Source organism: Corvus cornix, chromosome 1, assembly GCF_000738735.6.
Source record: "Corvus cornix cornix isolate S_Up_H32 chromosome 1, ASM73873v5, whole genome shotgun sequence".
NCBI classification, from domain to species: Eukaryota; Metazoa; Chordata; class Aves; order Passeriformes; family Corvidae; genus Corvus; species Corvus cornix.
Window position 1 is genome coordinate 35704315 of NC_046332.1, and position 15577 is coordinate 35719891.

At 36.4% G+C, this 15577-nt stretch overlaps 1 protein-coding gene across 8 annotated transcripts in view; it reads right to left on the bottom strand.

Annotated features, from left to right (window-relative positions):
* The window catches only part of GRM5 (glutamate metabotropic receptor 5), a 246884-nt gene that overhangs the window by 41767 nt on the left and 189540 nt on the right, over positions 1-15577 (bottom strand). For all 8 annotated transcript variants that reach the window (XM_019286772.3, XM_019286771.3, XM_019286774.3 and 5 more), the window contains 2 exons: positions 7763-8009; positions 3250-3418 (listed from right to left, as the gene is read on the bottom strand). In XM_019286772.3, the coding sequence (XP_019142317.3) occupies positions 3250-3418; positions 7763-8009 (416 nt within the window). The remainder of the gene's footprint in view (positions 1-3249; positions 3419-7762; positions 8010-15577) is intronic.

The following is a 15577-nucleotide window of genomic DNA, read 5'->3' on the forward strand; positions in this document are numbered from 1 at the left end:
TTGAAGACATAATTTACTCTAATGCGGTCCATACAGAGAATCATGTCAACAGCATTACATCCCCAAGGGTTCTTTACCCAAAGACTTTTGGGTGCTTATTTTTCATCCAATAGTGAGTGATTTATTAAAACTGATTTTTCCAGACATCAAACCGAACTTTCCTTTTCCAGAATTATTTCACTACTGCATTGCTAATTACCATTTAAGGATGAGAATCTTATCTGTCTCCATTCTAACATCTGACCCGATTTCTCATTTCAGAATTTACTATCAAATGTTATTGCATGCTTAGGATTGAAATGCAGATTTTTCAAGATCCTTATTTATCATCTCTGGGAACATCTGTGCTTCTTGTCAATATGTCTTTTTTTTGAAATAAAGTATTCCCAGTTTCTCTGCTCTTCCCAAACAGTTTATAAACAAATATTCCCAATTATAGCATAAGAAGTAGGTTGACTTTTTTATCTTTTGCAATGACGAATTTAGAAAGTGTATTCAAAGCCAAATGCCTTTATTGCAATTTTAATTAAAAAAAAAAACAAAACAAACATGTAAAGGAGCATAATCAAAAAAGAATGGGATTGCTCTTTGCAATACTGCAGTGAATAAAAGGAAATTATGTAATTTTTATCAGCAATATGAGGACTTCAAAAACTTAAAATTTTGTGGTCTGGTTTTTATTTTTTCTTAAATTGTAGAGTATGAAAAGGAAAACAGCACACCAAAACAGCTAAGCTGATGGAAAGGCTAGAAAAGCATAAGTGATTTATTCTGCAAGATTTGAGACTAGATCTACTAGCAAAATAGAATATCTGTCCTTCAGAATAAATAATATCTTGGGATTTCTTTCATTTTGAAATAGAATGAAAAGTTGAAGAAATGACAAAATTCCTTGTATTTGGGAAAAGAAAATTTTAGAAAGTTTGTACTGATTTCTAGAGACATATTTTGATAACCTTGACACATTATAAAAATCCGTAATTTTATTTGCATAAAATAGTCAAGAAAATTAAATTGCAAAATAGAAACCCTCTGTTATTATCACAATACCTAAAAATTTTTATGAACAATTAATTTACACTTTTTTGTGTAACTTTCCAGAAAATGAAGATCTTCTGTAAAATACTTGGAATTCGACAAATCAGTCAGGACACTGGTACACTGATAATTTCTCACCCAGCACTACCAGAGAAGGATTATATATCCTTCTCTAGAAATCAAGATAATTGTTCTTCAAGACACAAAGTCACTCTTTTTGTGTTAAATTGCTTAGCCAGCAATTTATTCATCCTTTTATTTTTAATTTCCTCAAGAATTCTTTGTTGTATCACTTAACTGTAAACAAATATTTTCTGTCCCTTTTAACACAAATGATTCTCTTAAAAAAAAATAATTTTCCTTTTGCATTGTCATCTGGGAAATTCTTTGAACCTTTGAACCTATTTATTTGAATAATCATATATCCACACAATTTCAAAAGTATAGAGTTGGGTTGTATTTGGATATCATCAAGTCCTGTGAATGGATTCACCAACTGTTGCTGAATGTTGGATAGCATTACATTCAATGTTTCAAAATCCCCCATAATAAGTCAGTCACACAGATGTTTGCAGGAAAACCACCACAGAGCTTGGTAGGGTCAAACTGCCATCATCATCTGTGAAGACCACAAAGATAAAGACTGTGAGGTAAACGTTGAGATTTATAATCGATAACCTAATGAGGAGCAAACAGAACATTTCAGACACAGGACTTCAAGCATATATTTAAGTGTGTGATGACTTGGCTTCACAGTGAAGGATCCTCTTGAGAGAATCCTTGGGAGCATGGGCAGAAGGTGCAAGGAGACTGTGTTAATGAAGACCAAAAGATACTTCCCTTCACCTGTGGTGTGACAACAGATCATAGAGGAGCTCAGAGCCACGCAGTTCTAAAGATGTTAGCTGTTTGTCCACCTCTATCCTCACCCTATATGACTTCATGCTGGGAGCAGGCTAACCACAGACCTGTATTTAGTGACTGTGGGAGTAATGCATCCCACCTGCCTTTATGTGTCTGCAGGTGTATTCTCATCAGAACCAACTGTCCTATCTGGGTGTCTTCTACTGTCAATGAAGAGAAAGAAGTCGTTCTGCACCAAGCTTGATCTTAACTGTTTTCAAAGCCTACACAAGGATGAGATGATTCCTCATCTGGAATAGCATGTTATTCATAAATCTGACATAATTCCTTATGCTTACACAGGAGACAAATGCAATTAGTCTGATGAAACTCACCTAAATGACCCTGCCAAAGACTAATTAGTGAATTAAACATGATGACCGTGTCCTAAAATTCTGTAAAACTCAGACTAAAGAGATTCAGTTTGTGTTGCAGAGATTGGTCATGCTCCCATCAGCTCCTCTTTGCAGCTGCTTCCCAATTTTCAGTCATGCTGTTCTAACACATGAGTAAAGTGAGCTTCCAGAGAGACTTGTCACAAATTGCACCTGATTTTTTTACGACTGAACATACCCATCCCCTCATTCCACTGGTTTTTATATAAATGACTGCAAGGTAAGATAAGGACTTGCAGTATTTTAACTGTTCTTCAGGAAGTGTCATGGGATGCTGAAGGAAAATAGTGTATAATTAATATATTGACTCATCTATGCTCCCTACTTACTGCAGCATGGAAAGGGAGGAAGGAAAAATCAGAAATCTGGGGAACAAAGAAGCAGTAAAACAGCTATGATTAAAAAATATGTTACCTATATTTCCTGAAGTTTGAAGTAGTGGTAGTAGTTGATGTTCTCTGATGATACCACAGACTTAAGGTCTGATTAATAATGTTCCAGTCTGGGTGAGTATGTCTAGCACTGAAATAGTAGCAATTATTTTTTATAATTTACCTGCAATTGAACTGACAAGTCCCAGTCAGGGATTTGCACTCCACTGAATCAGGTGCTGTAAAAACATGTAGCAAAAAGCCTCCAAACAATAGCTGTTTGAAAGCATTTAGAATATAAGTAAAAAAAAAACCAAAAAACAAACCAGCAGTCCACAGATATAGGAGTCAAGAAAATGGCAGCTTATGAAAATAGTGAGATGGTTATAATAAGAGTAAGAACTAGATACATAAGTCTGTACATTTTAATTAAGGTGTGGGATACTGTCTCCATGTAGAGTTCAAGAAAAAACTTGCTTTTAAGTTTTGAGGCTGTGCAAATTTTAAATTTTGAGACTGAAGCAAATGAAGAAAATATTTACCTTTATTTGGCCTTTTTCACAGGGTTCACTGCACACAGATCTGATGATATTACTTTTCTCTGACCATATTTCATCATCGTCCATTTTCAGCTCACCATTGTCCCAGCTGCCAACATTGATATAATCAAAGTAGTCCTTCCCCATTTGTTTAAAATTCATGATTTCATATCTTTGGAAACAGAAAGGAAAGACATAGCTGAGTTGAGGAGAACATCATGAAATATTTCAAATTAAAGGAACATCATAGAGTCAAAAATCAAGCATGTTGAAATAAAGAAGAAACAATTAAAAAATTATGCTTGCCCTTGAGTATCTCACAATAATTTTTGTGATAGCATAACTTTGCTTTTCCTTCGTATGTTAATCTGGGGTGTTTTCTTTGTTTGCTTTTTATTGTTTTTTTTTTTTCTTTCTCCTTTCTCTTCTCTAACATTGCAGCAGCAAATGCTGGTCCTTCCCATCCATACAACCATTTTTTATGTAATTCCTTGGTGATCAAAACACATTTAATTCCTTGTACAGTATGGTGGGGAAGAGAGAAAGTACTCATGACTCAGTCCTAGGCTGCTTTTGGGTCAAAGATAGAGCTGATCAGAGTTTTCAGTTTTATGTTCTTCTTCCTCCTACTTTCTCTTCAGCTCCCACAGAGTCTTGCAGGAAGTCTCTGGAGCCATGTAGGACTCACTTCCTCCTACTTCTGAACACCAGCCCACCTTTCTGCCTTACAGGCCTGTTCTTTTAGCACTTTTTTGTAAGGCATGTTTGAAAAATTGGGCAGCTCCTGAGAAAAAAGATGTCATGCTTTTCTTTATCTCCTCTTTAGTGGATTTGGTATTAATCTGTCTAAGCGATATGAAATTCACTGATAGAAAACAAGAAAACAATGTAGACTAAGAAGGTCAAGACAATCTTGGCTTTAGAAAAGCTGCCTTGTTCATAAATAAGGAGACATCTTTTTCTTGTCAGTAGGCACCAGATTAGTCCTGAAGGGAAAGTATATAGACAGGGTTGCATTAAGAGTGGTATTGTAAGAGTGTAATTTATGAAGTTCAATCTACAGATGAGGAAAAAAATGCTCATTAAATCAAACAATCTCTTAAGTAAGACACTGTGCTGGGTTTGGTTGGAGTAGAGTTAATTTTCTTCACAGTGGCTGGTATGGGGTTGTGTTTTGGATTTGTGCTGAAAACAGTTTATAATATAGAGATGTTTTTGTTATTGCTGAGCAGAATTTAAACAGGGCCAAGGCCTTTTTGCACTGTCACGTTGTCAAGGAGGTTGGGAATGAATGGGAAGTTGAGAGGAGACTCTGCTGACTCCAAGTGACCCAAGGAGTATTCCAGACCATATGACATCATACTCAGTATATGAAGTAGGGGGAAGACAGAGGAAGGAGGGGATGTTTGGAGTTGTAGCATTTGTCTCCCCAGGTCACCATTATGCATGATGGGGCCCTGTTCTCTTGGAGATGGCTGAACACCTGCCTGCCCAGGAAGAAATGAAAGAATTTCTTGGTTTGCTTTCCTTGTGTTCACAGCTTTTTCTTTTCTTATTAAACTGTCTTTTTTGCAACACACCTATGAGTATAACTTTGTTAAAGCTTTCAGTTTAGGGTTTCATGGACAGAAAAACAAAAGTACTGCCAGTGCTTGACAGAACACAGAACCTAAACCAATGATCTCCCCACTAGTAGTTCCATGCATACATCACAAGGGGAATACTGGAAAGGAACCTAATAAATTTAATATAGCATTGTCTCAGTAAGTTTTGTCTCTCTTCTCTGTGGAGAAAAGAATTGATGGATGGGTAGAAATAGCCAGATTCAGTAAGTCCATTGCTATAGTGGAGGTTCATGAGTCACAGGTTCCCTGGAGGTTCCTTGAGATAATACAGGGACAGTTTGTCCCTTTAGGATAGGAGACACCAGATGGTACAATAACACATTTCCAGCAGTGCTCTAATCACTGTGCAAAATACTTGTTTCAAAACAGAAGTGCTCTGAAGTTGCTGAGAATACATATTCTACTGGTAGCACAGTCAAAACATCAGCATCTTGTTTTTTCTTGCCTGCTCTTGCCTCCTCAATTTCTTCTTTAGAGTTTTGATAGTATTTTCAGATAGTAGTTATCTTCCTGAGGAATCAGGGCTTCCATACTAATTTTTTTTTCCTTCTCTCCTGTCTCACATAAAACAGGCCCTAAACTAGACTGTCTGTCTGCTTAAAACTCAACGTAGACATAAAGGACTTTGGAATAGGGCCAGGATTCACAGTATCTTGTGGGATTAATCATCTGTTGTATAATATCAAAACCTTTTTGCTCTACATCAAAATTCTGAACTTTCTAGGTCAGAAAGGCTTTATACGTTCTGATTTCCTGCTTAACACCACCATCACAGTACAGCTGTGAGGATTTAAATTCCTGTTTTACAAAGTGAAGATGCAGTTATCAGTGAAAGTGAACAGGGCAGATGAGTAGTTCCAGTATGACTGCACCATCCCCAAGGTCTTGCAAATAGTGTTTGACAGTGCTTAAAAGACTATACACTACTCAAGACCTGGAAGTTAGAAATGGAGCTTCCCACAAAGTCTTCTTAATCATGAAAGAGTAAAGTTTGACTCGATGTTGTCTGACCTCAGCACATAGACTGGATTTAATGATGTAACTGTTGTTGGACAAGAGGAAACAAAGAACTGTGATTCAAAAGAAAACAAAATCTGGGCCCGCTTTGTAACCATACACAGTCCATTAGTTTGAGTAGACCCAAATATCACACAAATCCAGGGAAGCTGGACTTTCTTAACGTTGGGCTATCCTGAGGTGCACATTCAACATGGTGTCCCCATGCTCTTCAGGGAAATACTTATATCCAGTTGTGACTGAGCAAATGACTGCACGTGATATAATTTCTTCATCATCTTAGAATTTAAAAATATCCAAGATATTAAATTAAATTCCTTGCAACAAATGGTGTTAAATTATTATTGTTAAGAATGCCAACATGAGGAAAACGTAAAGCAAAAGATCTCTTTGCAATACTTAGATATTGTTATTGATGCTGTCATGTCACATACTTGTTTTTGACAGGCCACACATCACTCATTGCAGTCATTTTTACACAAGAAACAAGCGAAACTGACTGGAATAGGGTTAGATGCAGCCCACTGCATCTAAGCACCCTTAAAACCAAAAGGAAACTTTTACTTTAAACTTTTAAGGAAGTCTGAGACAAATCTTTTAAAAATAATTTGGTCAGAAAAATTCAGACTTAACACTTTTCTTCAAAATTCAGCTATTTGTAAAAATAGAAATGTTTAGCAGAAGACAGCCTTCCTCATGCTAAAAAAGCTCTGGAAACAAATTTCCACCTGAAATTTTCCTAGGTTTCTGCCAGTTTGTGTCTTTGTTCTCCTACCAACTCAGAGTGCCCTTTCTTAGAGTTCTAGTCTGAAGAATTCGAAAATTTGTGTCTCCGGAAACAGACACAGACTGCTGTGTAGGTGGCTGTCCTGCTTGCTTTTGGGGAGAATGCTGACTATACAGCTTTGCAATAAAATAAGGAAAAAAATCAGCTTTGAAATTGCAGAAATTTTTGGATATGTCCAAATATTTTGACCAATGAGTTCAAACCTTCCTACCCATTTCTACTAGGAAGTTAATGCTTTCTTTTCAGTTCACATTAGTGGGAGAAGACAAAATTTAAATGGGTGTACAGGATAACAATTTTCCCTTTAGTAATCTGTTTATATGGTATCATAACAAAGATTTTAAAAACCTCCCAGTAATGTGGACATAAAGGGCTATCTCAAATACTGAAGCAAAAGCAGTGAACGAGACAGGAAACCCATTGAAATATAGGGAATAAATATATTTTGAATACTATCACACTTGCTGTTCATCCTCTGAAAATTCAGTAGGCAGAAACCCAGAAAAATCCCACCGCATGAATCTTTTTAATGTGCCTTTATATGGATACATATGTTATAGAAAAACTTGTCTTATATTTCATAGATGTATTTATACATATGTATGTATGTTACCAGCAAAAGAAGCTTTGTTTAAATTCAATTTGTCTTAGAGCAGCACAGTATGGATTGATAGCTTAGTGTGTTATGCAAGTGGAAAGGTTTCATTTGGAAGCTAAGTAAGCAGGTTTTTAATAATTCTGATGAAAAAAAAATCCCAGACATATCAATACAATATTTCTGATATTTTTTAGCTTTCTTAATAAAAGAACTATGTCTGCTGTAATTGTTTATAGTTCAACCAAACACATACCTTCCAACAGTGAAATAAAGAGAGAAATAGGCCGTGGAGGACATCTTGGTCTACAAACAGAAAGGTCTCATAGTTTGTTTTAAATAATAATACCTTAAAATGGTAGAGATGAAAATACAAATTCATGCAGGAAGCTTTACACCTGAAAGTCCACATCTTTAACTTGAAATGCCATAAAAAATACACATTTAAAAAAAAAGAGACTTAATAAACAGTTTGACAAATGTCAACTTTACCTTCCTGGTGAGTCACCATTCTCATCAAACAAGATCATGTCCCCAGAGACCCCGGTAAAGTTTGTCTTCATGAGGGATTCCAGGAGTTTCCGACCATCTATGGGCCTCATGGCATCACAGAGGCCCACATAGCCTGGGCACAGTGACAGCTGCATGTTGTGGAGCCCATAGGCCATTGAGTATATTGCATTGATTACAAAGCCCATCTTGGAGTCCTGAACATGCTGTGTCCTCAGAGTCATCTGGCCTGTCAGGGAACAAGCAGAGGGTTTAGTGAATAGGGCTCGAATACAGTCATATCTTCAGACATTTGCTGGTGGCTTAATTATTAATAGCAGAAAATGTATTTTAAAGTGTCTTAAACAGCCCATAAGAGATGTTTTTATTGGTACACACACTGACCATGTTAGAATAAAAACAAAGTAAAGAAAGTAGCGGTTCTCCTTAAATATGGTATTATCCAGATGTTACATTTCTCTGTGCAGCTCATCAGCTCACCTCACATTTGTTGGTTTTCGAGTGCTGCTCGTTTATTTTTAAAGCATGCACCATGGACATTATAAAACAACGTTTTAGGGAACCCAGAGACTTCTCTCCACCTGCAAAAATCTCTCCAAAATCTTCAGAAATATTAGCTGAGATGTACATGCTAATAAGAGGTTTATTCTCTAGGGACCTTATAAAAACGTTCCACTTGTGGAAAAACAGTGTTGCCCAGAGAAGTTGTTGATGCCCCATCCATGGTAGTGTTCAAGGCTGGGTTGGGTGGGGGCTCTGAGCAACCTGGTTTAGTGGAAGGTGTCCCTGCTCATGGCAGAGGAATTGGAACTACATTATCTTTAAGGTCTCTTCCAATCCAAGCCATGCTACAATTCTATGAAAACACTTTCGTTTCAGACATGGAACTAATCCTGTGCAAAGCAACTGACCCTAGGTACCACCTGTTTACTGTACCGAAACTCCCCCTGATAACTCTCCTACTTGTACATCTCTTGCTCCTCTCTCTTTATGAAGTGAGGATGACAATGCAATACAGATGAATACATTAAAAAATCTGTGAAGGGTTTGACAGTGTGGGTTAGGCAATGACTCTGTTTAGCCAGAATTGGTGAATCTCAATTTTTTTGGTTTTTAAAACATGATGTTTGCATTTCTATTCTCTATTTATGCTTCTGTGAAATGCACAGGAAAATATTAGTTTGGCAGCACCTTGAAGACCTTTATTTTTTATAACCCACTGTTATTACTAACACAGATTTTCTCTGTTGACAGCACTAGGCAAACTAAAAAGGAGTACGTTGGACTTTTTCCTCCCAGCTGCAGTCTGGCCACAGGATCTTTAATACTGGGGAAGTGAGAAGAGTCAGAGATAAAACAACTGCATCAATGGTGCTGGAAATTTATCTGACACCTAGAAAGAATTGTCTCTGGAGGGAGGACAAACAAAGAGCTCTGTTAGAACTTTGCTCTCCTTTTATCCACCAAGCAGCAAGACTCAGAGCTAGGGAGTCCCTTGTGTGGGCAGCTGAGAGCAAAGGGAATGCAAATAACCTGTCCACTTCATGAGACTCTGCCTCCCACTGAGGCATTTTGAGGGGCAGGGATGGTGCTCACACTTGCCCATGTGAGTTGCAGAGGCAGCACAGTCTGAGAAGTATTTTATGGCATGAGACGATTAAGGCACAGACAATTTTTTTCTTTAAAGAATTGAAGACTAATATATGACTCTCGGGGTGGTACTCATCTAGTTTAACAATATCCATTCATAAGACAAGAACCCATTGTGATGTATAGGCACCTTTGGTGGAAAAGAGTAAGAACCTCCAGCTGGTGATCAATTCTATCATAAAATAGGTATGGCTACATACAAGCACACCTTTTCAGTGGTGAAAAAAAACATCACCCCACAATTCTAATCACTAAAATATATTGCAGCACTGGAAACATCAGGAAGGGTAGTAAAACACAGAGTTGGAACCGAAAAACACTGTGTAGAGGTCAGTAAATGAATGAGAGAACTGAGAGATCCCTTTTTCCCTTCTGTTTTATGTGGAAGCTGGCAGCACCATTTCCAGTCAACCTCAGGATCAGTGATTATTAACATTTTGGAAGGCTAAGAAATATGAGCTTGAAGTATCTTAATGGAAAAAAAAAACCCTTAGAAAAAACATACAGTGCTGCTCATTTGTTCTGTTCTACCAAGGTATTGCTTTTTCCTAATTAAAAATAATAGGCATAAAAACTACAACAGTGGAGTACATGTAAAACCCATATTAACTGAAATTAAGTGGAAAATTGAACAAGCATATTACACAGCAATACACAAAACTTGGTTTAACCAATTATTCATCCACAAAATTAGCAGCTCACACACCGTGCAGTTAATTATAGTAGCCATTAGAATGAATCAGACTTACATTGGCAATAGTATTTATCGTAAAACAATATTTCAGCTGCTCTATTTCATATGATTGCTTAGAAATCTAATAACTTAATTCTTTATTCATACTCTCCACTGGGCTTGGTGCTTCAATTTTATGGAATTATTATTCTGATTTTCTTTAAACACTGAACCTCACTCCGTTCACCTGATGATTTATAATTAGGCTGCTTAGCTCTTCCTAGAAGCTGCTGGAAATTGTCAATGGAGTTGTGAGGGATTTAGCTGTTGTGAGAATTTCAATACACTTCCTGCAGCTGGAGAACACATTCCCCTGAGATATTAATTGCCTCACTTGGCTATATAGGGGCAAATCCAACCTGCCAAGGTTAGTTTATAGTACCACAAGATTCTGTATTTAAGGGAACATCACAAAAACTAAGACAAAGATTTGTTTTTCCTTTTAGTAAACTGTAATAAAGCCTTAAAAAATACAAGCATTAAAAAAAACTCAAACAAAACCAAGGCTGAAAGTGATTTTCAACCCATTTCACAAAGTACTTTGGCACATCAGACTTGAAGCATGTAAGTAACTCTAATTTACCTCAATAACCCTAGAAGTGGTTTTAAGGGAAGGCTGAATACACAAGCTAAAAGGTAGTCTCTCACTCAACAAAAAAAAAGTAAAAATATTTTAAATCTATCTGTGCAACAATTATGATTTATGTAGCCTTAAACACATAGTTCACTTAAGAGTTCTTGCCTCTTGCTGGAACTCTAGCACTTATATATTCTTATATATAAGTGCTAGAGTTATATATATATATATTTTATATATATATAGATTTATATATTCTTATCCTTATTACTCATCCATGAGTGCCATCTTCAGTCAAGAACCTTTCCTGACACAAGGTAGTCATGACATGCAAATGTGGCACGGATTAATTTCATGGTGATAACAGTGTTTGGAATTTATCAACCTATTTATGAATCTATGCTGAGGTTTTCAACAGGGCACGTAGTGATGAGACAAAGGGGAACGGCTTTAAATGGAAAGAGGTCAAGTTTAGATTAAATATTAGGAAGAAATTGAAGGTGGTGAGTCACTGGAAAAAGTTGCACAGAGAAGCTGTGAATGCTCCATCCCTGGAAGTGCTCAAGCCAGGTTGGATGGGGCTTTGGTCTTGTGGAAGGTGTCCCTGCCCATGGCAGGGGGACTAAAACTACAGGATCTTTATGGTCCTTTCCTTTCCAATCCAAAATATTCTGTTCTATGAGTCTGGTATGATTAACTGTACAGAGAAGGCCCAGCACTAAACTCCTCATCCAAGTTGGTTCTTTTCTGTTGTCACATCTCCAAAGCACACAAATATGTAGATGATGAAAAAGAAACACGTTCTTTCACCAAGAAAGTGATTCCAACTAGCAACGGTTCATTTCTTGGATCTATTTAGAAACAATTAGTGTACTTATGGGCAGTGATCCAAGAAAGCACTTATGGATGCTTAGTCCCTGTGCGTGGTGAGCCAGCTCTGGATTGCTTCCATGCTCCAGAGCTACTCCAGCAGCTCCCAGCACTGGTGGTCCTGGTTACCAGTGAGACTAATAAAATAGTTCTTCTACGAATGACCCCCTCCTTCCAAATATGGAAAACCAAACCAAACTGAACCCACATCTTTGCAGCGAATTCTGAAATTTGTCAATTGTTTCTAGTACTTAGCATGAAAATAAGCATTCTTCAATAGATTTCATTATTTTACAGATTTTTGATGTAAAACCTGTCATTCTTTTTTTTTTCCTGTTTTTACCCTCAAGGAAGATGAAATACAATTTTTTCTGCTTGCCAGCTGGTGATACTACAGAGCCTCATCAAGCAAGGATGTTAAAGAGTGCCAAATTACCATGGTTCAATATGCTTTTTCTGCTTTCTAACTTTTCCAAAGATGACAATACTTTGCATTTTAAAGACTGAAAAAAAGGTAAAAGGAAGAGTGAAAATACTTTACATTCCAGGCAATCCCTCAACCCTCTTATTTCATTCCCTGAGGAGAAATAAGAGAGCAAAATATGAGACACAATATGGGAGAATATTTTTTTCAAAGTGCGGAGCAGTTTTTTTGCTCTGCAATTAGTTTAACACTGAAATGAAGGGAAATTGGTAGTTTCTTTATTATTATTATTATTATTATTATTATTATTATTATTTTAAAATTTCTCAGTGATCAAAAGGTTGTTTACAACAAAGTCGTAAGAGACATTACAATGGAAACCACAGGCATATCCTACAGCCTCCAATTATTTCATAATGTTTCCCCATGATTATATCACAATTTAGTTTCTGTACAATTTCCATAAATATGTCATTGAAAACTTCAGTGATCCTTTGTGCTAATTTTTGTTTTGAGGGACAAAAGGCTGACAGAAATGAGTTCTAGTTTTGCTAGCAAATACGTTGCACATTAATATTCTGCTCATGGTACTTGAAGTCTATCAACCAATGTGTTTTCCTATATTTTCTTTCCTTTTCTTTAGTGAATTTCTTAGAAAAAATCAGGACAACAGGCTTATCTTTCCACCAAAGACATGGTAGTGTCTGCTGGAGGATACAGTGCGTGACTTCTTAACTCCATGTTGTCCCTGTTGTGCTCCTTGGGAACACATGCGTAACTTTCCCTGGATCTGTGCGCTCTGGATGACATGCCACCAAGTCAGTCATCCCAGAAACATGCATGTCTCTTCACTGAAGGAATGTGAGGTATCTTATAGAATAGAGGAAAGATTGTGAGTACGAACCACATTGTTCATATCTAAATAAATTGTCGTTGTCTAAAGATATAGAAAAAGACTGTGGAACCTTTTTGAAAATCTGTTATCAGAGCTTCCTATCAAAGCAGTGTGAAATGATAAAGTAACTTTCAGTTCTGTGTTATTTGTAAAGTTGTGGGTGTATTTTTCTGCTAAAAAATCAATTGACGTAGTTTATTTATTTGTTTGTTTTCCTATTTTAATTTATTACAGTCTCTTAGACTGAAGAAAATAGATATTTCTTGCTATATGGGAAATTTCATGCAATTCAAATATCCTTTTTTCTTGGGAAATGTCATTTTGATGCTGAGGCAAAACACATGGCATAAAACTGAAACATTGTGCAAATTAAAAACTTGAAACAAAGCTTTTCAACGTTACTGAGATAAGAAAACAAAAATGATCCATTTCAATGCTGCTATGGAACATTTTTGAAATTCGACGAGGAAATACCTTCCAGTGCAATCCACTTGCCCAATGCTTTTGACCAGTTCTAACTTTCACTCTTCTCAACTGAAAGCCGATACCAGCACTGTTACACTTTACATATTGAATAGCACTGAAATGTTGAGAATAACTGAGACCAAATTCAGTGCCCTAAAATTCAGAGAAGACTTTCAAAAGGTATTTTCGGTGTACTTAGTTGACTTTGGCGTTTTACAACTATCTGAGCCTGAGTGTCCAAGGCATTCTCAGAGCTCTCACAAATCTGACAGGAGGTTGACCTTCATCCCTGGGTGCCCACAAAGCAGCAGAAGTCTGGCTTCTCTTGTCAAGTTCACTACAATCAGCAAAAAGAGTAACAGCAACAGGTGGTCCTAGGAGAAGGTAAGTAAATAGATACCTATTTCTCCATATCATTTTCTTAACAACAGTACTATTCTTTCTCTACAGAATTCATTTTCTTTGGTCACAAATTGCAACAAAGCACAACTGCTACAGGTGCAAAAGCTTATTAAATGATGGTATAAAACTCTCAGTATATGCAAACATGCTTATATGAAGTATTTGAATCCATACAGGAAGTTGAACTGCTGAGAGAAAAAAAAGGCAGGAGCTATTCCAATTGAAACATCCAATATGAAATGTATATAATCTGAGTAAATTTAACGATAATTTAATTTTTAAGGCTAGAGAGACATGGTCCAGATAGTTTTCAAGGCTCAGAAAGGCAGTGGGAAAAGGAATTGTAATATAAAGAAGAAAGTCACACTAGGTTTATCATGACATACATCTAATATATTGAAGGAAGAAGTCAGGGAACATAAAGGGAAGGAAAAACAAATGTAGTTTTGTAGTCAGATTTTGGAGGAGTTTGATGAATTCTGTAACAACAATGAGAAGAGTCAAGCTAATAAAGTGTTTGAGTTACAGGTGTGTTAAAATCAGGATCTATTTATATCAAAAAGGCTTTCAAAAATATAAACCAGAGTATATAGCAGTTTTTAGTGTCACACTGCTTCTTTTCTGAATCAAAAGAATAGTAACATGTCTGTGTGGGCTCCTGGCTCAGATTATATCAGGCTGCTAGAAAATTCAGATCTGGTATTATGCCTTACAGCTGATTTGCCTTTGGAAATTTCTGGATCTGACCCAGCATCACTGTAAAAGTAGTGATAACAGTGTTTGAGTTCCAGGTCTGATATGTGGGGCATAAAAATGAGGGCTGGACCATAATTCAGCTTGCCAGTGCCCAAGCATGAGTATCAAATTGAATGACACACAGGATTTATTCAGGAGAATTAAAATGCTTTCTAATTCACTGTTTAAAAAATTTATTTATTAATTATTTTTTTATTATTTATTATTTTATTATTATTATTTATTATTATTTTATTTTATTATTATTTTATTTGTCTTTATTTAAAGAAATTAATTTTAACTAAATTTGTTTTTCTTTTATTTGCAATCTAAAAATAAAAGTACAGCTAAGTCTGAGGAATATGATGTTTAAATGTGACACATTCCTTGAAATATGGAAAATACTGTTCAGTTCTGACAGCACTTATGTTTTGTTGGCTGAGTTCTGATTAAACCAATTTTGGCATTTGAGCTTACATTTAATCAACAGATTTGCATGTTGCAGTGCAAAAGACTACACAGTCGTGTTTTATTCCTTCATTCTATCTGGAAACCCAAAAGGGCCATTTGTTAAACCAAATTTCTGTTCATCTGAAACCGTTATAAACAGCTGGAGCTGGATGAGATTCAGCAAACAGGTAGGTATTTTTTGCACTTTCATTTTGTGTGCACATTTGTACCTTAAGCTGCAAAACTTTTCTTGTATTTATCCCAAATTTCTCAAATCTCCCTTTCTGCAAATAAACTTGTTCATTCTTAATCTTCTTCTAAACTGCTTGGAGATGTGTTGGTCATCCTTCTTCAGTGAGAGTCTTTACACCCTCGGAAAAAGCACTTTTATCTCAGAGAATCCACATGGTTAAATCATTAATGGAATTTGGGATTTTTGCATCCTGCTAAGATGCATTCAGAATGCTGCTGCAAATCTCCTTTCCATGGGAGCTGTAACCAGGAGACCTGTACATCACTGTGTGTTCTTCTTCCCCACAAACCCTATAACTGGGTCCTTGCTCCCAGCCATGTCATACATAAGCTGCTTTCCTCAC